We start from the raw sequence: 24,760 nt of genomic DNA, 5'->3' as shown, positions 1-24,760 counted from the left end.
GTATAACTGAATATAACTGAAATCACCCACAGGACAAAAAATGCATAAAGTTCCTATAAGTACCAAACAAGTTTGATTGCAATTTAATTTCTTTACCATGAATACACTGTAGGTTTTTCATAATGAAGTGAAGCATGTATACTTACAATATAACATAGGTTCAAGTGATTACCTTATATGAATTGGATAAAGTTTGTGGACTATCAATTATACATAATAGACAAATGACAAACTTGTGGTTTATATGATTGAAACCAGAGTTTTACAAGGTGAGAGCTTTGATAATATTATTAATAAAAAGAAAAATATAACCCTTAGGACATTTTAGTCAACTCTTCCTACCCAGCCCTTATGCTATATTTTTAAAGGTACTTTTCAAATACTTTTTTTTTTTTAATCTAACACATCTCAAAGATAACATACTGTGATTTTAATTTAATACATAAAATGACATTTCTTGGAAGGGAATATTAGTTAAGGCCATTGTACCACTAGGTGACAGCCAGTGATTTTTTTTTTTTTTTTTTAAGAAAGCCAGTTGCAGTTGGGGAATTAAGTAAACAGGATTTTACCATCTGGGAATTCTTTTCTGACATCAGGAACTGGCTTCCTTACGTTTCCCACGTTGGAAATTGTACTTCTAAAGAAATTAGAGGAAGCGGGTGAGGTGGAGGGAAGCCAACTAGATCATTCTTCGGCATCTTATTGAAGAGTCACTGTAAAATCTCTTGCAAAGAGTCAGGGTTAAGCCTTAAGCTTGTTATTTAAAAAGTCACCATGTTTTTTGCATATTTCCTTCACTCTTTGATTCATCAGAGGACTAATTGTAGAGCAAAATGTAAACTTTCCTGGTCACTTTAAACAAACAGAGGGGAATTCATGAAGGAAGTGATGGGGCTTATTGATAAATCCTGCTCTCAGTACCTCTCATCAGAGCAGAGGGGTGGACCCTTCAGACAGCCGCAGGAAACATTTCCCATCAACACACAAACAATGCCTGGGGTCTAAGAGCAGTGGGCACTACGGAAACTGCCTGGCTAGTGGGAGTTGCCTGAGCATTTTATGGATGAGCTAAGAAAAGAAGAAAGAAAAGTACAGAAATACCAGCAACTGGAGTATTGTTATATTCTTGAGTCATTAATTCAGACAAAATGAGCTAAAAAAAAAAAGCCACATTTTTTGTTGTTGTTTTTTTTTCCTCTTTTTGCTTTATACATGCTTCCATGGGAGTATTTTGAACAAATGAAAGTACACATAAAAATTTGGTATACGTAATATATATGGCATATATATGTGTATATGTATGTATGTAGCTGGATCAGTGGGTGGACAGAAATCAAGGAAGGAGTGAAATGGGACATGACCCTAAGAATTGGGACATAACTTGTCCTGTGGACTCGGATGAAAGCTATCAACATTTACTGTCAGCTCACTCATGCTTATTATAGCAGTGATGGTTTCTGATCTGAGAAATGTTGAATGTTTTATGAATTAGTTTCCTACTCTGTCATGAAAAGATCACCTAGTTAAAATATGTGTCTTAAAAACAATACCACATCACACATAGATTTTTCTTGGAACAGATGGTCATTGTTGCTGGAGGTGAAAACCGGGGGTAAAACATACAAACAAGAGCAGACAGTGTGGAAGAACCCAGAAGCAATGGGCTGAGCAGAGTGTTTTGCAAATGAAGCCATTCAGTCCCCGTGACTACAGTGGAAAGCTTGGGAAAACTGGTGAACAGAACTTCTACCAGTTCTTGTCTGCTTCCCTTGGCCACAGCATCCTGTGTCAGGAGATCATGAGCCAGTTATCAGCCTCTCCAGACTGGAAATGTGCCTTTTGTTTCCAGAATCAACACGAACTTAGAAGGAAGCAAAAAGAGCTGGAGTCAAATCTGAAGTTGACTTTGGTGTTTCACTCTTTCCCGAACCTCCAGGAAAACAGAGGGTACTAAGCCAACACAGCACTTAAGATCAACATGCAATAAATTTCCGGATTCATGAAACAGTTCCTCAAATAACCAAACTCCAGTGTGGTTTGGCACATTAGTCTCACAGGAGCAGGAAAGAATTACCCAGAATTTTCTTGGCCTTTTTTTTTTCTTTTCTAGGTATTGCATCAGGCATCCAGGGAGACCTAATCTCTGGGTTTTAGGAGCTTACAGTCTGCATTTGAGTTTATTTAAAACTTGATTCAACAAATGCTTCCCAGGAACCTATTATTGAAAACAGTGAAGCTTTGGGATTTTGTTTCTTTGTCAAAATTAGATGTTGTTTTCATCATTCTTCTAAAAGGTCAAAACACAAATTTATCCTTTTCTTTCTTTTATTAACACACACACACACACACACACACATATATATATACACACACACACACACAATACCTTCATTTTATTTGTTTATTTTTATGTGGTGCTGAGGATCAAATCCAGTGCCTCAACCACGTGAAGCAAGTGCTCTACCACTCAGCCACAACCCCAGCCCCAAATTTACCCATTTCTAGCCATATTTTTTTTCTTCTTTCAGACTGACACTTCTATACACTGATAGGCACTTATATCCTTTCTTGGGTTCTATTCCAGTTATGCTTACAAACAACCAGAAGAAAAGCATCATAAGAAAAAGATCCCATAGACCGGAGGATGTAGTTCTCTTATATTACATCTTTATTGTTGGGTTGCTTTAGCTATGGCAACTGTAGTATAAATATGCTACAAAAATCTTTCCTTCAGAAAAGAAAATAACTTAGGCTGGAGAGTATAGGTCATCCAGCAAGCCAAGAGAACTCTGTAAGCCTGGTTGAAAAGGATCTTTCTCTTGCCAGCAGCTCATTACTATTGCACTACTATCCCTGTTCCTTGATATTTCATACAATAAAAAACTTTTAGAAACTGTAGTTAGTAAATAAAACTGCATCTAGGTTCCATTTAAAAAATATCCATTTCTGAACTTTCTGAAGTTAGTAAGCACATCGATACACAAGGGCAGCACAAACCTCGTTTCTATTAGAGTTCCATATACTATCCTGTCAAAAAGACTAGAAAGAAAAATAAAATGGAAAAATAAAGTAGGAAAATGAATGAAGAACTCTTTAAGGGCCAAGAAACTATAAATATCTCAAGAAACTATAAATATCTCAACTATAAATATCTCAAAAGGAAAATGAAATGCACTGCAAAAGTCCTCTGACCAAAATTTTGTTTTAAATTAAGTAATTTGTTAAGCCTAGCAACAATGTGTATTATTAATGGTAAGATGGGAAGGCTTGATTCATTTCCTTGTGGATTCTTTGGCCTTTTCTTTGACAGTTACTTGCCAGTGCACTACAGCACTTCTTCCACTTAATATTTGGTGGAAGAATATAAGGAATATATTCCATCTTTCTTAAAAACAATTGTTATTGCCACGATTCCAGCCTGTAGGCTCTCAGACTCAATGCCATCAAAGGAAACGTAAAATTAAAATATTATTTCTTAAATGCATGAACAGCTACATAGAGATGGGACATAAATAGACTGTCCAGTCAGTTGGTAGTAAACTAATATGTGATGGTTGCCTCCCTGCAAGTGGATGGTCTAAAGAACGAGTACACAAGGAATTTCTGAACAGCAGAGGATACTCACGTCTTAAGATATTTCTTTGCTCTAATTCTTCAGTTGTGGGCCTCTGGCTGAGTCTCCTAGATGACAAGAAGAATACACTACAGGTTACAAACGAGGTTCCTTTAATGGAGATGCAACATGAAACAAAGCTAGATTGTTTTTTTCACTAGTTGAGAAATAAAAAATCCATTCTGTTATGCTTTTATTAGGACTTATAGTTATACATAATGGTGTGGTTCCTTTAAAAAATTCCATTTTTTCACAGCTATGAAATAAAGCTGTCCTTTTCACCCATTCACAGACCCCAGATTGTGGCTGACACTGATAACTACCCCCATTATCCATTCTGTCTTCCTCTGAGGAACAGAACTTCCTAAGTCTTAGCTGCGTACCTGGCTGCAGACCTCAGTCTCCTGGACTGCAGCCAAGTGTGGGGATGTGATTTGAATTCTGCCATGGAGTGTTGAATTCTGCTATGGAGTGTGAGCTGGATGATGTCTGTAAGTTCTTCTTTTTACCCTTAAAATGACTGAGTGTGTTCCCTTCTTTCTCTTTCCCTCTTCTACAGGATAGAATTTAAAACATGGTGGTATAATCCAGCTTTGAGCATGCAGAGGAAACTGTCCAAGGAGACAGGAGTTCAATGAAACAGAATGAATCTGGGTGCTAGTCTTTGGGAGCCATGATTCCCAGCCATGATGTGTGGCCGGCCACCTCTGGACAGTTAGGTGAAGCCTTGTTAGAACCACTGTACTTTTTGATCTCCCACAGGAGTTTAGCTGACAGCCTAATTAACATGCGGTCATTCAAGTCTAAAAATTAGCTGCTGCTCAAGAGTTCATGCCCATTTAGAAATCACTTATTCTAATTAACATGCGGTCATTCAAGTCTAAAAATTAGCTGCTGCTCAAGAGTTCATGCCCATTTAGAAATCACTTAATCTATGCTGCACAGGGGTTTAAGTGAAATGCTGCTTCCGGGACCTCAAATGAATATTTACATATAATGTAATCTTCAAGATATATTGTTCCTTCTCCTCTACCTTTAAGATAACCAAGGCTCATTTGGGATTAGGAGTTATCTATTTGTACATGAGAGCAGTATATCCTCATAAATCCCTTGTTCTCAGTCTTATTCCTATGATTAATTTGTTGTTAGTAAGGAAAAAACTTCCTCAGGATGTAGGTTAAGTTTGTACAACTTAGCTAATATACTTGAAAGGTAATTTTACTATAATATATGACTAATTTGAAATGTTATGACTCTCATAGAAAGGCGATGAATAAATGAGATTAGTGACATTTTAAATGTGTGATTAAAATTTTTGTTAAAATTTAATCTTTATCAGAGCTACCTTGAAACTAAGTTGAGTAACTGAACCCACAAAAGAACCCAGGGGACATCGCTGCACTATATTTCATGCTCCCCTCCTACCCATGTGTCCTGTGCTACCAGTATATTGGGCTCTGTATCCAATCACACCTGTATCACCCCTCTTGTACTTAAGCTTGTTTCCTCCTTCCCCAATGCCTTTCTTTCCTTCCCCAATGCCTTTCTTTCCTTCCCCAGCTACTAAAACCCTGCAAATGGTTAAATCAGTCTCCTGAAGGTAGGTGTTTGTCCTGTCCTGTAAGAATTAAACCATCCTGATTCTTTCCCCACACACAATGGTTACTCAAGACTATACATCCATGAAAACAGTAAATCATAAAGACAATCACAGCTACCTTTTATTCAAACTTTTAAAGTCTCAGGTATTGTGCTAGGTGCTTAACATGTACTATCAAGAGTCCTCACTCTCCACTGTCCCCCTTATATAATTTTTCTCCTACTCCTCCTTTCCTCTTATATGTAATTGTGTATAACCCTGAGGCTCACCTTCCAGTTCCATGCAATTTCCCTTAACTCTCACTTTCCCTCCCGCCTATCATCCCTGTTTAATGTTATTCTTCTGGGCTGGGGATGTGGCTCAAGTGGTAGCGCGCTCGCCTGGCATGCGTGCGGCCCGGGTTCGATCCTCAGCACCACATACCAACAAAGATGTTGTGTCCGCCGAGAACTAAAAAATAAATATTAAAAATTCTCTCTCCTCTCTCACTCTCTCTCCTCTCTCACTCTCTCTTCTCTCTCACTCTCTCTCTTAAAAAAAAAAAAATAATGTTATTCTTCTTCTCCAGCTCTTCGTCTCTACCCTGTCCTTGGTTACTCCCCTTATATCAAAGAAGACATTTGACATTTGTTTTTTAAGGATTGGCTAGCTTCACTTAGCATAATCTGCTCTAATGCCATCCATTTCCCTCCAAATTCTATGATTTTGTCATTTCTTATTGCAGAGTAATACTCCATTGTGTATAAATGCCACATTTTTTTTATCCATTCATCTATTGAAGGGCTTCTTTAGACAGCAGAATACATCAGTCACTAGAAAAGCAATTTGTAAATCAATGGAAATGTAACTGATGTGACACAGCAATCTGTATACGGGGTAAAAATGGGAGTTCATGACCCACTTGAATCAATCTGTGAAATATGGTATAATAAGAACTATGTAATGTTTTGAACAACCAACAATAAAATAATTAAAAAAAAAGAGTCCTCACAACGATTTAGCAAGGTAGCAGCCAGCTCCTACGTTATAGATGAGGAAATGAGGTATTAATTAACTTGCCTAGTGAACACTAGAGTCAGGATTCCCATCTGTGGCCTTTGGCTTTGATGTCTGTTTCCTAAGGCTGGACCTGTGGGTGAGTTATCTTTGAATGACAGGGATTAGATGTGCTGAGTGTGTTGGAAAACAATTCTGTAAAATTTACATGTTAATAATGGCAAACATTCTACTCCACTAAAAGTTTGTATACATACAGTCTTTCTGTTTGTTTACAAAGGCTTTTGAATTTTGGGGGTTGTAGTGAGTCCTAATTCACAAAAGCAAGAGGTACTGTCTCCATTGGATGACTAGACCTGGGATGGGAAGCTTTCGTCCATCCACCACAAATACACACCTCCATTACCAGGCTCCCATACCTCCAGGAATCCTTGATGAAACGATGCCCTATGGGATTGCATGGGGTCAATTTTTCACAATATTTTTTATCAGTCCTTCATTTTTGAGCATTTGGTTTGTTTTCTCATTGCTATATAAGTAAGCTTGTAATAAGTATCTTTATAAACATGGTTTTAAAATATCCTTCTGGAATATTTCCTTTTTATATATATCTCCAAATAGAATTACCATGCAAAGAAATTAGACTGATTTATAATTCTCTTATCATACTGTGAAACTATTCTTCAAAAGTACTGAGCAAGAATGTACGTGTGTCCTATTTCTCTATAAACTTGCCAACATTGAGTTTAGTTTTAAATGTGCTTTACTAGTTTAATAGATGTATAATAATTTAAGTTTATAATGAGAAACATTAAATTTTGTTGAGCCCTTACTGATCCAGGCACTAAAGAGCCTTAAGTGTATCATTTTATCTAAATCCTTGCAAGCTCCCGGGATAGTCACTTGTTTTAGGAGTGGATCCAAGCAGGGGCTCTTTCCTTGTTTTCCATACTGAGTTTCTGAAAGTATTTTAAAATAAGTTCTAAATAAGTCCACACCCTGGTATTTATTCCTTTTCCTTTCTTTTATTTTTTATGTTGGGGATCAAACCCAGGGCCTTCTGCACACTAGCCAAGTGCTTTACCACTGGCTGCATCCCCAGCCCACACACTGATTTGAACAGACACATCTCACAATGGTTCTTATTAAGTTTATCACACCCTTGAACATCTTCCAAAACCTGAGTGGAGGACACCTCATCTTGTCTCTGTAGATGATTTTTCTTTGGCCCACGTCTGGAGAGGTGACATTTATTCCTGTTTGGTTTCATTTTGTGGAACGAATACTTTATTGATGTCCTGATTCTGTCAAGTACATGTACTTTATGAATCCTCAGGTGATAAATAAAGTCCTGTGGTACTTCATGCCACCCACACTCCTGATCAACCAGTCCACTAAATTTTCCTCACTGATAAAAATGTTTACTCTTTCTCTCTCCATTTATTAATTCCTTCCATTATGATTTTCTGGAGGAAGATTTTTTGGGGGCCTCAGGTTAAATGAGTAGCTGAGTACTTAAAATGTACTTTGTTGCTACTATTGTGAGTGTAATTTTCCTTATTCATTTGATTCTCTTGCTATGTGTCAATAATAATACAGATATAATGTTGATTTTCACAGATTAATCTTACATCTGTGAACTTGTTGAAATTAGCATGTAAAAAAGTTTTGGTAGTTTTTCAGTTTTATAGGTATATAATGAAGTATAACAGTACTTCTTATAATTTAAACTTTCATTACATTAGAAATGATTGTCACTAGTCTTGTAGTATAAGAAGAGCAGGGACTTTTTGTTTGCTTCTATTTTTAAAGAAAATAATTTTATAGTTTCTCCATAGACTAAAATATTGAGTAATAATTTGGGGAAAAAACCCTATACTTCTGATTTATTTAGGATTTACAACACAAAATTATCTTTAAAATTTTAAAATTTTCAGATGCTTACTGAGATGAGCATATAATATTTCGCTTTCTTACCCCTTACTATGATAAGCTGTCATGATATTTTTTATTTTTAAGGAATATGCATGAGTTTGCATTATTCTTACATGCAAATATTGTTCTTTAAATTCTTCTTCATGGCCAAACATAAACAAAGGCAATAAAACAAATACTCAGAAAATCTAGAAGCATATTCTTTTATGTGGTGCAACAAGTACAAAATAGGAGAGTATATATAAGAAAGCAGATTGGGCAGAGAACTGAGGAACAGAAATTCTAACCGTTGTCCTGCTACTAAATAACTGCAACTCTTTCAGAAATTTCCTTAATCTTCCAGGCCTCAGAGAGGCCCCTGTGTTTACTCAGTAAGATGACAAGTCTGAAGGTAAAGTCTGTCCTGCTTGATGCTGCAGATCCCTTTAGTTTCTTTTAGCTTGGCTAGCTCTTTCCTGAAGTAGGAAATGGTCAAAGTTTACGGTTGAAATGAAAAGACTAGAGTGAGAAACAGATCATCGATAAGTAAACTACTCTGAATGGCTTCCAAAGTCCTGGAGGTCGGGAGGTGTCTCAGAGCAGAGGGACCTTCAGGCCTCTTCTGAGATTCCCTGGGAGACTGCGCCTTTCCTTCAGGTGGGCACCACAGCTGCCTCTGAAATTCTCATGTCTTACCACAGCAAGATCTCGCAGAGGAACAGCCAGTGGCCTCCAGAAGACCTCAAACCAGCTCTCCAGTGCTGCAGGGTCCACTTCCAAGCCAGGACAGCAGCTTCCTCCCACCTCCAAACCCTGCTCTGGTATTCCAGATGGTTCCCTTCTCCTCCCTATGCACCCTGATAGGTACGCAGAGGGACAGAAGTCAGCTCTTAAATGTGCTTCGACAGAATAAAAAATGAGAGCATTGGCTTGAATTAAAACTGCCAGGTAAATGGACTTCTAAAGTCACTATTGGCAAAAGTGGAAGTCCTACACAATGGCAGGAGGAAGAAAGAGATAGCAGACAACCCACTTATTGGGAGTTAAAAGGGGGAAGTTGAGACGTGGGGGCAATGGTTATTCAACCTAGATGAAGCCAGGACATCGAGGCTAACATTGCTACAGTCTCACAGCACAAGGGGCAGAACCTCAGGACACTCAGAGAAATGCCAGTGCATCCATGGAGTAGGCCAGGATTGGGCAAACTGTGGTCCACAGGCCCAATCCTGTGGGCCACCTTATTTAGTAAATCAAGTTTTTTTGAAACATGTCCCCACTCATTCATTTATATGTTGTTTTTTTTTAATGTCTGCTTTCCTATTACAATAGCACAGTTGAGTAGCTACAACACAGACCGTCTGCCCAGCAGAGACTAAAATATTCACTAACTGGTCCTCAAAGTTATGGTTGATGACCTCAAAGACACTGGCTGGCTAACTAAAAGGCAGGTTCTGAGTGGTTTGCTCTCCAAGACCAACTTGCCAAGGCCTGAGGGCCAAGTGTGCCTGTACACAAGAAAGCCACAATGGTCCCAGTCAGGTAAGAAACTCAGGGAGGAAGACCAGCATGAGCCAGTTCCAGCTGCATGAGGACCTGGGCAACTACCTGACGAGCTTGGTTCCGATCTGATGTCGGAGTTCCTGTCTCTCTTCTTCAGATGTGCGCTGCAGGATGTTTTTGTCTTCTAGTTCTTTCTTGGATGGCCTGTTGCCAAGTTTGATGGCAAGAGTGTCCCTTCGTCGGATCTTACTCGCCAAAGCACCTGAGGATTGATTGAAAAAGAGCAGAGATGCAGATAAAGCGCGTTTTAGCCTGTAGCACTCAGGTTGCATGTGGCGTGGGCGTTCAACAGGGTCCAGGCCAAATTCTTTATCCACATGCAAGAGGGGAATCTTAATTAACCTAAGGAAGAGAGGATTTTGAGTTGGATGTAGTTCAGTTTGAAAGAACTGAAGACTATTTTTTTTAAATGTTCTGAAAAATATTGGGACACTATGAAAAATCTTGGACATGTCACCTCATTATTTGGAAAGAGATAGTTGGAATTTATTTTGCTGATATGGTGGATCATGGAAATTACTGATTGCACAATGCTTTTTCTTTCTTTTCAAGTTTTGAAACTTATCCCCTCTCCTCATACTGTACAGTTAATCCTTGTCTCCTTCCTTCCTCCACTCAGACATGATGCTGGCAGAGTCTACCATTTATACAAATATTTTAACCCTCCGTTACCCAGGGGCCCCTGAAAAATCTCAGCAGATGATAGCTCACACCAGATGGGTATCAATTTTTTTTTGCCCTGTACAAATTAGAGGGAATTCGACACACTTCTGTTTAGTCATGAATAGAATAATAAGTATTTATAATCTATAAATTAAATTTCACAGTGAATTCCCCTCAAGCCATCCTGCTCAAAAGCTAAGGGGAAATAAAAAAAACAGCACATTCCACTTCTCCAAGTAACACATAAATGGTAGGCTTTGCTCCACTGTGGTGTCATTTCTTCTTAGAAGGTTCACAGTTGTACCTATGGTGGATGAGTGATTTTTTTTTTAATTCTAAAAAAGATATTTGTCATTCTTGACTCATTCTTTCCTCCTCTCTCAGTAAACTGCAGCATAAAATGAGTGAAATTCTTTAACACTTTCCCCCACCTTGCTGCTCTATCTTCAAGAATGGTCCCATGGTAGAAGGGCCATGCTTGGTCTTTCTGAAAAAGGACTCTGCCATTAGAAAGCTTTGCATCTTTTTTATTTTTTTATATACAGATACTAACATGCACGTTTACTTCATTAATCAAAGCCTGATCCACCCCTGTTGTCTTTTTAAAAATTTAGCTGGACCTCACCAGCTAAAGTATGTTTCTAGCTTGAGAAAGGAAGATGAGGGGAATGAAGTCTTGGGGTGTCTGGCTGCTAATCAAGTTCTTGCTCATTCCAACACACAGCCACTATGTTTACCACCTGCTATCCTCCCTATCTCTTGAAAATAGTCTTACTTTCTCCGCTGCCATCCTCGTCCTCATCCTCTTCCTCATCATCATCGGTATACAAGATAGGCCCATCAGAGTCGGAGTCATTGGCCTGGTACTCCCTTGGGCCTTCGTCCTCTGGGGCACTGAAGGACTCTGAAAAGTCTTCCATCAGCTCAGGGGTCAGCAGCTGAGTGTCCACCTTCCCCAGCTCGTCTTTGGTTGTAAAACTGTTTAGAGCACAAAAAAACACAGAGGTGACTCAAAGCTTAGAGCAACCCTGGGGACACCCACTCCATGAAAGGAGCTCTAGTATCTATCATGGGCCTCCTTTAGACTGGGTAGAGGAGAAACAGAGCTGGGGCAGCTAATGTCACTAACATGGAAGAGTAGTGAGTGCTGGCTTACTCAGTTCTCCAGGTCTTACATTCTGCATCTGCAACACTAAACAGCTTCACCGGATGGTGTCTAATATTTAGTAAATGAACAAGGTAGCCAGGTGCGGTGGTGCACACCTGTAATACCAGCAACTTGGGAGGCTGAGGGAAGAGTATGGTAAGTTCAAAGCCCACCTCAGCAACTTAGTGAGGCCCTAAGCATCTTAGGATGCCCTGTCTTATAAAAAGAAAAGAAAAAAAAAAGGATGGGAATGTGGCTCAGTGGTTAGGCACCCCTGGGTTTAATTCGTGATACCAAGGGGCGGGGGGGGGGGGGAGGAGTAAAAATGAATAAGGTAAAACTATATCTTGCTAATGGATATTTCCATAGTAATGGTGACACAATGCAAAGAATAATGGGCTAGAAGCTCCTCAATTATTTGACTTTTTGTCTTCACTTTGTTTGACCTGTGAGTCTCAGTTAAAGCCTCAGCATCTTCAAAAAACTTTCTGGGTCTGTTGAGTTCTTTGCCCTGCTCATCTGCTCTTAAGGTAGTCACCTTAGCACACTGCACCTGGACCAACCCCCAGTCCACCTCCACATGGTCCTCACTCAACAAGTGGGACATATAACTGTGTGCACTGCAGCACCCAGAAGAGTAGTAGTAGAGGAAAGTACATCTTCTTTCATGAATAGGTGAATAAACCCCATTTTCGTCCCAGCCAGTGTGTCAAGGCTCAAAAATCCTTTATCCTATCTGTGCTTTCATTCCTTCATTGGTAAAACTGCTTCTCCCAGGACTAGAGTAATAATCAGATGGAGAATATGAAGTTAAATGAACTCTTCAGAAGAGAGATGATGTTCAGGGAAGTGATAATTTCCTGTTAATTAGTGAGGTTAGAGTCTCTGGTTTAAAGAGTTACTACAAATATATAAAACTTATAAATTTTTAAAAACTAGAATAAAAAATATACTCAACATCAAAAATATTTCATGCAAAAAAACAATATAATCGTCATTTTAAGATACAGAAGATTCCCCAAGTTGCTTTCTGATATAAATAGAAGAATCTGTATCTGGATGTCATACTTCTGAAAGACTATTTAGTGGAAAACATGCGTTTGCTGTTCTCACTGACTAAAAAAAAAAAAAAAAAAAGAAAAGAAAAAAAAAGTGCTTTGAATAACGAATACAGGTAAACTTTTTCAGAACATGAGGTATTTAAAATTCTACTTTGCGGTTATAAACCTAAGTACTTCCAATATTTTTCTATTTTTAACTAGGAAAATCCAGCAGCCTAAATTCTTGTTCTCAAAGAAGAAATACATGAAACCTAATTTTTTATTCTGTAAAATATGTATAACATAAAACATACCATTTTAAACACTTTTAAGTGTGCAGTTCAGTGGCATTCGATACACATACCTAATAATCGTGTAATCATCTCCAGACTGTTTTCATCTCCCCAGATTGAAACTCTGTATCCATTAGATAATTACTCCCCATTCCCACTATTGACAGCCCTGGGCGACCACCATTTCACTTTGTGACTTCATGACTCAACTATTTTAAGTACCTCATACAAGTGAAATTACACGGTGTGTGTTCTTTTGTGTTCGATTTGCGAGGTTCTTTCCTATCACAGCATGTGTCAGAATTCCTTTCCTCCTTAAGGCTGGATGATATGCCATGGAATGTATACACCACATTTTGTTTATCTGTTCATCTGTCAATGGACATCTGGATTGTGTCCACGTTTTGGCTGAGGCTGCTGGGAACACTGGTACAAAAAATCAATTCCCTGCTTTCAATTTTTTTGGCTTTACACACAGAAGGGGAATTGCAGAATTATAGCGTAATGGTATGTTTAATTTTTTGAAGAACCGTTATACTGCTGGCTACAGCAGGAAGTCTCATCTCAAATGAGAGGAGACTAATTTTTGTGGGAAAACTTTCCCCCAGTCTGGATGCTTAGTTCATTGCCACTGGAAGCCATTTTTGTTTGCAGAGACTGCCATTATAGGTGACCACAGCATGTTTAAAAGATACATGTAATAACACCTTCTAGATACAGCAGAACAAAACATGTTTCTGAGTCGAGCCTTGTTATTTGTTTGTGTGTGAGTTCGCTATTATGACATTAATATTATGACATTATTATTTTAGTCTCACCATTTGCATTTTATAATATATTTTGTAGTTTGCAAGTAATTCAGAAATATTTACAACTTTCAAGTGTTCTACATTATAAGGAGGGCAGGTAATTTACAGTTCATGGATCCAAGGAAGGCCATGAGTGAGAACCTTAATCAAGATAGCAAGTCCAGGCTAGAATCCAGACTAAAGACTCTTAAATCTATTTATTAATTGTTATATTTTATTTTACATCATTATATTAGCCAGGCACAATGGTGCATGCCTGTAATTCCAGCCATTCAGGAAACTAAGGTAGAAAGATTGCAAATTCAAGGCCAACCACAGCAACTTAGTGAGACCCTTTCAAAATAAAAAAATTAAAAGGGCTGGGGATGTTGCTCAGTAGTAAAGTGCCCCTTGGTTCAATCCTCAGTACCAAACCAAAAGAAAAAAATTATATTAATGCTATAAGTTATATTTCACATTAAATATGCTTCTAATCTATGTCAATTAACTCATGTCTTGGCGCTCATGTTTTTCCTCTTTGGTTCCTGGGCACACTGGACAATATAGTGCATGCCACAAATGTGGAATGGACTCAACAAGTCACCTTTGAACAAGGCCTCAAAATGGGCTGATTAGTTTCTGCTTCATGTAATGTAAGACTTGTGTGTTACTGATGAAGCTGCCAATGAATGGAAACCTACCAAATAGTTAGCACCCTGCAATATGGGATAGAAGGAGGTATTTTTATACATACCACTTGCCCTCTTTAAAGTTCTGATATTTGTATTCCACACAGAAGTCTTTTCATAAAATGACAGGATTTTCACACATTAGGTGACTAAATATAACTCAAGGAGAGTTCTAAGAAAAGCAGGTGACTAAGAGCCAAAAATTCTAATTCAAATATCCACTTGAAAAGGGAAGAATTTGGAAGAAAATCTGAGACACTACCTACTCCAAATTCATTAATTCAAGAGCAAACACAAACCACCCTTGTAGGATGAATTATAATTTAATTTTTTTTCTTTGAAGAACATATAGAGAAGAAAATCTCTTTGAGTTCTTCTAGGAATTTTTTAGAGTTACCCTGATGGGTAGGACATCTATTACAAATATCCTCAATGTCTAATGATACTCTAAGTCTGCTCCTTCTGATTTAGTGTTAGGAGAAATAGAAACTGATCCTTTGTCTGATAGATCTTTACATACTCAGGCTAAAGACAGATGTTAAACTCTGGCACGTAGTACAGAGCTCAGTACAGTTAAGTGCACTTCCGAAATGTTTGTGAACATGATCTGGAAGTCAGGTCACTCTTGCAAATGGGCTTTCTGAATGCTTAGGACTATCTAAGGAGATTTTATATGATTTATATCTTGTTCTTCAGTATTTTAAGGCATATATGTTCAATCTATTTTACAAAATTCAGAAGTTGTGTGAAATATTTATACTCCCTGGGCTCACTAGTCAATATTTTGATAAAAATTACGCATGTTTGGGTCACCTTTATATGTCTGGTGCTTAGTACATTGCCCAACACAGAGAAGACCAACCAAAACTATGCTGAAAGAATAAAGTTCAATATTAAGGTTGGAAATAACAGCAATGTTTAAAAAAAAACACTCACTACAATTAAAGGAAGTCATTTGCTATGTGCTGGAACTATTAAGAACACTTCTCTGGTTTGAATGGGTCCCCCAGAATTCATATCTTAAAAATTTAACCCTGTAGATGACAGCATTGGAAGATAAGGCCTCATGGGGGGTACCTGAATCATAAGGACAAAGCCCCAATGAAGAGATTATTACCATTATAAAAATGGCTTGAGGGAGAGGGTTTGCTCTTGAGCGCTTGACCTTCCACCTTCTGCCATGTGATGATGCAGAGAGAAGGCCCTTGCCAAATGTTGGAAACTTGATCTTGAAATTTCCAGCCTCTAGGCTGAGAATCAATATATTTCTGTTCATTATAAACTACCCCATCTCAGGTATTCTGTTATAGTAGCCCAAAACACACAAACCATAACCATTTCATTTCCTTTCAACATCTTCCCTGTATTGCTTTAAAATGTCAGATAAATAATTTGTATTTTGGGGCTGGGGATGTGGCTCAAGCGGTAGTGCGCTCGCCTCGCATGCGTGCGGCCCAGGTTCGATCCTCAGCACCACATACCAACAAAGATGTTGTGTCCGCCGAGAACTAAAAAATAAATATTAAAAATTCTCTCTCTCTCCCCTCTCTCTCCTCTCTCACTCTCTCTTTAAAAAAATAATAATAATTTGTATTTGGACCTTTATTTATCTTCCCTTCAAATTACACTACACAAAATGATGAAAATAAAGAAATAAGAATATATTAGGAAAGAAATAGCAGTAGAAGGAAAAGCAACTATTTTGGAAAACTTGTGAAATTCTTCAAAGCCTAGAATTTGGTGGGCAGTGCTACGTTTGTATTCTGGCTTTGCCACTGTTAACTGGGCAATCCTGGGCAAACTAGTTTACTTCTCTCAATATCAATATTCTTATAGATAAAATATGAAATAAATACTTCAGGGAAGATTTACAGGAATTAAATGATGATAAATATAGAGTGCTTAGTTCCTGACATTAAGAATTCAGTAAAATGAAAATCATTACTATCAGCAATTAAATAAAGTTGATACTTTGGTGGCTTGATCAAAACCAACCTAATTAATGCAGTAATTTTTTAAATAGTCTAACATGACAAAGATTTTTTTTGAAAGAGACCCTATTAAAACATTTTAAAACTGATTATAGGTTTTATTCTTAGAAACTGAAAAGAAGATATTAGACATGAGAGTTCTGAGCCTTCCCTAGACAGAATTGATGATTGAATCAACTACACACTGATAGCCCTCTCTTCTGACCTGTGGGACAGGAGGGATAAACTGTTTTACTTACCTTTGAGTAGAATATTTACAGGACTTTGTGAGTGATCAGATGTGAGGAATAAAGAAAGGATCCTGAGGGCCTAGGCTGAACCCCAGGTTTCTGGATTGGGCGACTAGATAATGGTGGGGCCACTAATCCACCAAGGCTTATGTCCATTGGCCTGTTTTGCATGGTAACCTTCCTCAGTGAAGGAAAGACTACTGGACTTTTTAACTTATGTTATCATCTGTTTATCAAGTCTAGCCTCAGGGCCATCTCATCTTTGACACCACTCCACCATACTGGAGTAGGCTGATGTTCCCTATAACCAATCTCCTTAGCCCACTTCTTCATTTTTATTAAAAAATCAGTGAACATTCCTAGTGCCCACAGAACACTCCACTCTATACTGCCTGCTGGGGACACAGAGGTACATAAGATGTTAGCTTGTTCTGTCCCACCTGTCGGGAAAGAGGGGTTTCTGAGTATGGAAGATGCAACAAACACTTCTGTCTAGAAGCATTGGAAAGCTTCACAGAGGAGATGAAATCTCAGCTGGGTGGGGAGGTAAGTGAGTAAGGATGGGGGCCACTCTACAGTTGGGAGAAAACGAGTTGGAATTTTAAAAAGTTCTTTCCTGACAGTCTTAGTTTTCTTAGAGAATAAGGCTACATAACTTAACTAAATGAAGGTGGGCAGGAGTGGGTGAGCAATCTGGACCCAAGTGAGAAAGATTTAAAATAAGCATAGAAAAGAGGAGGGAACTGTCTAGGGACAAGAAAAAAGGCTGCCGAGCTGTGCTCTGAATGCATTTGAAAATCACAGAATTGGTGTTTGTCACCATTATCAATGTGATTGTCTCCACAGCTCATGGCATTCCCAGGGCAGGGTTAAGAAAAACCAGTGGCCAAAAGTGAGCTCACCTAATGTTCACCAGAGTACATGACAGAGGGAGGGTTCCTCCATTCTAACACAATACTTCACTGATCTTTTCTTTCTTTCTTTCTTGGTACTTGGGATTAAACCCAGAGGTACTTATCCACTGAGCCACATCTCCAGCCCTTTTTATATTTTATTTAGAGACAGGGTCTCACAAAGTTGCTTAGGGTCTCACTAAGTTGCTGAGGCTCTATTTGAACTCATGATCCTCCTGCCTCAGCCTCCAGAGACTCTGGGATTACGGGTGTGCACCATCATTCCTGACTTCTTGACTGATGTTTAACATTCAGATGCATCATGGGGTTAGCACCCGGACTTACCATTTTGCATTTTCTCGGCTAACACTTAAACCAGCGCCCGAGTGGAGAGTGGTTCTGTTGGTCGGCTCTTCAGTCCAAAGGAGCTGACTCGGGTCTAAGGCAGAGACAGGCAGGTCAGCGCCACTGCTGACCAGGACAACTGGAGTATCTGAGGCAACAATGCACTGATCTTCAAGAAACAGAGGAGGGGCAGGCGGGGAGGGTGGAGAAGCCACCGGGGGTGGAGGAACTGTAGGCTTGGATTTGCCTACGGTCTGCTCCTCTGCCCCAGGGACAGTCTGCTCAGGTGTGGCACTCTCCACTCCAGTCTCCGAAGGTTCTCCTTTAAGGTCAGATGTACTAGCGGTGGTATCTGAGGACAGTCGAGAAGTCACCGGCTGCTTGCCAGCTTTTTTCTTGCCCTTTGCGATCCCCACTGTCCCTGTTTTGCTACTAAGTGTCTCCTTAGAAGTTTTGGGACGAGAAGAGGTGGATGAAGTAGATGGTGAGGCTGATGCTCTGGAGCCAGTTGATTTTTTTGAATGAGAAGAACCAGCTAAAATAGAGAAATTTTTGCATTAAAAATCAAAGAAGACAAAGCTTTTTAAATAAAGTAACCAAGCTGGAATTGTTAATGACATTTAAAATGCTCTACTTAAAATCTGCTGGATAAATGGAGGAAAGAAAACTAGCTAGTAATGATAATGTTCTTGTCTTCTGTACCCTCTCTGCCTCTAACTAGGAGGTAGAGACAGGCAGGTCAGCACCATTGACATTTGGGGCAGAATTAAGGGACAGGGGCCTTCAATCTCCTCTCCCTTTGAGTCTTTAGCTGGAGCAAAGGGGAAACCTCTCTTCCTTGTCGTATGCATCACCTAGAAAAAAAAACTATTGTAGGTCCTGAAGAAGAGATATCTTGATGCAAAGAGGCAGCCACCAGCAGTGAGCTACAGGTGACACACAGTTGGGCTCTTCATAAATTACCTGTGTCCTGTGATGTCTTTCTGGAAATGGAGCAGAGGTCCATATTCAGAAGGAGCTGGGGTATATGCTACCAGTTTCTTTTGGGGTCCAAAGTAAATTCACTCATCCCACTGCTAACAGAGCAAACTCCAAATCAGCTGTCCCCTAGCTCCAGGGAAGGAAGCTAGCCATGCTGGCCTATACTTTCATTTTGCAGTAGTGATGAGGGTGGGGGTGAAAACACACAGCCACACATGAGGGACAGGTCCCCTTCAAATCATCATGAGACAGGAAAAATGTATTTCATTGTGCTTTTTACCAAAAATATTTACATAGGTAATGTCTGAATAATATGAAGAGAGCCAGGCATGGTGGTGCACACCTGTAATCCCAGCAGCTTGAGAGGCAGGAGATCACAAGTTCAAAGTCAGCCTCAGCAACTTAGTGAGGCCCTTAGCAAGTTAGTGAGACGCTGTCTCAAAAAAAAAAAAAAATTAAAAACAGGCTGGGGATGTGACTCAGTGGCTAAGCACCCCTGGGTTCAATCCCTGGAACCAATGAATAAATAAATATTGAAGGGAAAATATCACTCCCAGAACTTCTGTTTGTTTTTGTGATGAGATCTTGCTATGTTGCCCAGGCTGGCCTTGAATTTCTAGGCTCAATCAATCCTCCTGCCTCAACCTCCCAGGTAACTGGGACTAGAGATGCACACCACTATGCCTGACTCTTTCCAGAACTTCCGACCCCAACTTTCACAAATCTAATTCTTCTCATGGCCTAAGTTTCAAGCAGGTCTTCAAAGGGTTGTCGTGTTTGCCAAATCATTTTCAGGAAAACAAAATAACTACCCTCTCCTTTCTGTCATCTTAGGAAGTTTACTTAAACTCCTTTGAGAATATTAGTTTCACTGCTTTAATGAACTATAATTTCTCCTGACTGCTTCTTCCTTTTTTTTTTTCTCACGAGAGGTTAAATTATCTTTTGCAGAACTATTAAAAAATGTCTTGTTAGGATTGCTCAGACAATCCATATTGCATACAGATGTTATTTAACCTACCTGTGGTTATAACTTCATTAAAGTCAAGAGATGAAGAACAAATAAAGAAACAGACGACAAGATGTAAGACTTTATTAACTTTGATATGCCAAAGAAGCCAGGCTCCGCTAGTGAAAAGATCCAGGCTTCAAAGGAGTCTCTTCATTTGAGGTCTTTATTATTTTAGAAATACAGAATAGCTAGAACTCCACCAAATCTGGACTTGTTATTACATCTTTATAGTTAAAAACTTTTATTGTTTATAAGTCAAATCAATCAAGCCTTCTTAAGCTCATTCTAACTTTTTTTTTTTCTTGCAACAAAGACACTAAGGATTTGGTGCCTAAAAATGCTCAATTATTTTCTCAGGTAAGTTCAACATAATCCCTTCCAAATAAATTCTAAGAATATCACTTCTAGTCATATTTCTGGGAAAAATTCTTTCATTTCTAACAGAAAAGTTTAACTTTAGCCTGTCTCATGGAAAAAAAAAATTCAACATCTGTAGTGCAAATTCAGGCCATATTATGTTTTTCTTTAAGAAGCTTGTAAACGACAGGACTTTGCTGAAACCAACTATGATTGAAAAAGAAGTACCATCTTTCAGTTAATAACTTTTGTTGCTAATTGTGTGTAACAATGAGAAACAAAAAAGGGAGCTTTATCTTCACTTTCGTGGTAAAGCAACTGAACCATCTATATTGATAGGTGGCTGTATGATTTAAGAACTGAAAACATCTGAATGAAAATCAAGAGCCATGCCAGGCCTGTAGTACAAGCCTGTAATCCAATGGCTGAGGAGGCTGAGTCAGGAGAATTGTGAGTTCTAAATCCAGCCTTAGAAAAGGCAAAGTGCAAAGCAACTCAGTGAGATGCTGTCTCTAAATGAAATACAAAATAAGGCTGGGGATGTGGCTGAGTGGTTGGGTGTCCATGAGTTCAATCCCCAGTTTTGTTTTTTTTTTTTTTTTTTAAATTAAGAGCTGCATGTTTGAACTGACTTTTTGAGGTCAACATTATTTAAATAAAACAAAGTTACCAGGAAGAAAATTCCAAATGGATACACCCTGAATATCCTATGACTCTGAAGAAGTATTATTACTGATTGATAGACGGATCTTTGCACATGGCCTTAGTGTCCTTCAGTGCAAACCGTTTCTCTGTGACAGCCCTGGGAACAGTCACATTCTTATTGGTATAAGGGCCTGCCCGTCTTATATATGATTCAATGGATAAAATGACTGTACTATTCTCATAGGGACCTCATGAGTCTATAAATAAATCTTCAAGTAAAATATCTGGAAATAACTTCAAATCTGTCACGAAAGCTGTCCCCTGCCCTTGCATTCATCATGGGCTTTCTTCTGAGAGTCCCAGCCACAGTGAACCCTCACCATAAGGAAAATGAGGAAGTGGGGAATCAGACTCTTCATTCCCAAAGGCAGAATGAGAGTGTGGAACTTTTCTTCAGGAGATTGACCAGTGCCCACCCGACTTCAGGCACAGTTCCGAGGCTTCACGAGGCAGCCTGGGAAAAAACACACTGACACCAACAAGCATGAACACTGACGTCCAGACCCCTGGGAAATGGCCCTTACGCACTGTTGGCACATGGTTCTGAGCTGTTTCGTTTCAGAGCTGATTAGAAGACACCCAGACCTTAGGGTCAAAGGCGAGAAGAGAGGAACCCAGAGCTGTTATACAGTCAACTCAGCCAGTGTCTGAATTTGAGTTCAGGGGGTATAAATTAGGAGGGGAAAGAGATCAATACCACGGCATATGGCAGCAGTCAATTGCTAGAAAGCTGCTGCTGGTTTTAAGGAAAAAGAGATTGTACAGGAGAATTTTTATTTACATGTTGATGTTCTCGGGGCATGTGCACTTCAATTAATGTCCCTTTAAAAGCTAGACCACATGGTAGGCATCTTAATTCTGTTTCACTAGAAGAATGGGAGCTCCCTTTGCAGGAAGCATGTTCAGTGAAAAGAAAGCTGGACAAAGAGTGCACAAAGAGAAGGAAGTCAGGGCACCCAAACGTCTGCTGGCGATGTGTGATAGCAACTTGAAACAATGCCACACCAAGGTGCTTGCCTCACAAGGAACTGAGGTCTACTGACTGGGGTGGGGGAGGGTGGAGGGGTGGGGGAGCAGGGAGCGCTGAGCCTGTAACTTGCAACTCCACAGATGTGATTTTTAACTGGAGTAGAAAGAAGTGGGCAGGAGCTGAACCAACTATATGGACCATTTGTTCTTTATCAGAAGAGAAATGACCATGAATGCTGAGGATTTAACACATCCATCAAACGTTAAAGATGTATGTCATATTCTTATATGCAAACCTGACATATTTTGGAAGAAAACTCTAACCAAAAGCCACCCATCAACTTTAATAGGCACAAGATCAGTCAATACCTAAATAATGTCTTATCAGCTCATCATCACTCATTGGACACGTATCCTACTCCCTGAATTCTTGGACTGGGCCTCATGTGATGATAGTGGATACCAAGATGAATGAGGCATATTTACCCAGATCCTAAAAGGGAGAACTAATCAACCTGTTGTCTTTGCTACAAACAACACTCTCGAGCAGTCTTTGTGCCAGAGCTGAATCCACTGGTATAACATCCTGAGAAACCCCCAAACCATCACTTCTGGAAGAAACAATTAGCCCCATCCCAGAGCCAGTCATCCTGGACTCCACCCCGCAGTGCACTGAGGGCATACTCACCGGCCTCTCGGGTCGTGTTTCGGCTCGTTGGCTTGGGTGGAGGGACGGGGACCTGCTTACCAGGAGCCTTGGCATTTTTTTTAATGGGAGGCACTTCGTCACCTTTGTGTCTGGCCCCAGCAGTGGCCCCTTTGGGAGGCACAGGTGATTTGGGGGGTTTAGGTTTGGGTTTAGGCTTAGGAGGAGCTGAAGGAGGTGGAGCAGGAGCTGCCGGTGTTTCAGGGTGGTTTTCAGTGTTCTCTATAAATGAAAGTGAACAGAGCAGACTGATGCAGACACACACCATATAAATACTAGGAGCAAGACATGGCGACAGGGATACACACACACAGCTGCTTGGCCCTTGGGAACCAAGTGGAGCTCTGCACCAGGGAGAGCAAAGTTTGGTTTAAAAACAAAGGCTGAAGGACAGAGATGTGTTCTCTGCATACATCAACCACTCCTTTGATAAAACTATGAGACATAAGTTACTGGGATAAAGGTATGTTGAGAAGGAGTGTAAATGTCCACAAGACAGATGCCCCAATTCCAGTCTTGGATCTGTGGTTCTGGATGAGGACGTCGTGGACACTGAGTGCTAACTTCAACAAATTGAACAACTTAGCAAAATTGAAGGAGCCTCAAGAGTGACAGGTGAGCATATTACACACGCTGTCCTGCAGATGAGGATTGATTGACAGCAGCAGCAACTACTGGCTACCTTTGAGAACTCAAGCCTGATCAAGCTAAAAGGGATTTGTGCTTGGCAGAAGTGCAATAAAATGTTGCTGATTTCCTAAGCTATGGTAGACCGAAGGATCTATGACATGATGCACAGTGAGTGGAACGATGAACTATTTTGCACTGTGAAGATGTTCTCAAGCTTTCCCAGCATACTGAGGAAGCTTCCTGTTCTGCAATAACTTGCTCTGCCCTTTTAACCTAATGCCACAGCTGTAGGTACCTGAGTGCAGAATCCAAAAAATATGAACTTTGCTCTGTATTATAAACATAAACAATGATTTGGAAAAGACAAATGTTACAATTCACAGAAAGAATTCATACCTAAGAACAGAAGCCTCCACAAGGTTTTGCACAACTGGAGGAGAAATACTATCAGTTTCTTGTTAGCAAAAGTGGAGATGCTGAGGCTTTTATTCATTTAGTCACATGTAGACTTTTAGTAGTGACCAATTGAAATTAAAATACAGTTCTGGTCCAAAGAACCAAGCAGCATTTCTTTAAAAATGGAGCACAATAAAAAACACAAGACAGTGCGTTAAGACAAGACTCAGCCTTTCCTGGATATGTCTTCCCATTTTTGAGTGACCAAGTAAGGATTTTAACGCTGGCACATGTTACATTTTACAAAGTCCATTTTCTTCCTCGTTTCTTATTCTAGTGAGTGTTTTTTTTTTCTTAAACCATATCTTTCACTGAGTCACCTATATATCTCCCATGAGAATGATTTAAGTTACAGAAACTTATCAATAAGACCTTTCTTTTAAAGCTCCATTTTATCCTGCCTCAGCCATGAAATCCTCCCCTGCCAATCTCTCCTGCCACCGTACTTATTCAGCCTCACTATAGGAGCAACTCATTCAACATTCAGCAGAGGCCCAATACAGTGTCCTCCCTCCACTCTAGCCTGGTCTGAACCACAAGGTCAGTTAGTCACAAAAGCCCACTGGACTTGAGAATGATACAAGTGTATATACGGGTAACACACTGAATGTGAATGTAAAATAGAAAACATACGTTGACTTGCCAGTCTTTTGACAAAGGGCAGAAATCTATTCTTTAAGTATGTCTTTGCAATTTTAGCCCTAAGCACAATACCAAGCGTGGAGGCCAAACCCAATATTATTGGCGGTGGGAAGAGCAAACCGATCTGCGGCATTTGGTATCATTAGTCCTTTTTTCACACTTAAAGCCCTGCATCTTATCCTTTCCAGTCATGGCATATCACTGAGGGATCTTTTTCTTTCGGTTTAAGGTTTTAAATTCTAAAATTATACCCCAATGATGGGCTGGGGGTGTAGCTCAGTGGTAGAGCATGTGCTTAGCACATGTGAGGCCCCGGGTTCAATTCCCAGCACCACAAATAAAATAAAATTCTCCAAGGAATTCGGCTTTTGCATTTGGGAGGGAAGAGATGCTTGCTGTGTGGCAGTCAGTAATGTCCCCACTGAGGAAAAAAGGAACACGCTGCACACAAACTCTGTGCTGGCTTCTTGGAAAACATGGACCACGCTCTATTCTTTGAACTGTATCGTCATCGGCGAGTGTCTGCCACTCTGGTGA

The 24,760-nt window shown here is 39.6% G+C and overlaps 1 protein-coding gene across 9 annotated transcripts in view; it reads right to left on the bottom strand.

The window, feature by feature from the left end:
* PHACTR2 (phosphatase and actin regulator 2) overlaps positions 1-24,760 on the bottom strand; it is a gene marked incomplete at its 3' end in the record, with an annotated part of 133,576 nt that overhangs the window by 30,962 nt on the left and 77,854 nt on the right. For 7 of the 9 annotated variants that reach the window (XM_081295189.1, XM_081295193.1, XM_081295195.1 and 4 more), the window contains 4 exons: positions 17,766-18,300; positions 11,125-11,327; positions 9,732-9,888; positions 3,629-3,684 (listed from right to left, as the gene is read on the bottom strand). In XM_081295189.1, the coding sequence (XP_081151315.1) occupies positions 3,629-3,684; positions 9,732-9,888; positions 11,125-11,327; positions 17,766-18,300 (951 nt within the window). Of the gene's footprint in view, positions 1-3,628; positions 3,685-9,731; positions 9,889-11,124; positions 11,328-17,765; positions 18,301-22,477; positions 22,793-24,760 lie in introns of those variants that run through there. The other 2 variants (XM_081295197.1, XM_081295196.1) reach the window with 2 other exon arrangements.

This window comes from Spermophilus citellus (assembly GCF_964194105.1).
Source record: "Spermophilus citellus genome assembly, chromosome: 5".
Classification (NCBI taxonomy): Eukaryota; Metazoa; Chordata; class Mammalia; order Rodentia; family Sciuridae; genus Spermophilus; species Spermophilus citellus.
The sequence above is the reverse complement of the archived record's forward strand: the minus strand, read 5'-3'. Positions and strand labels throughout refer to the sequence as shown.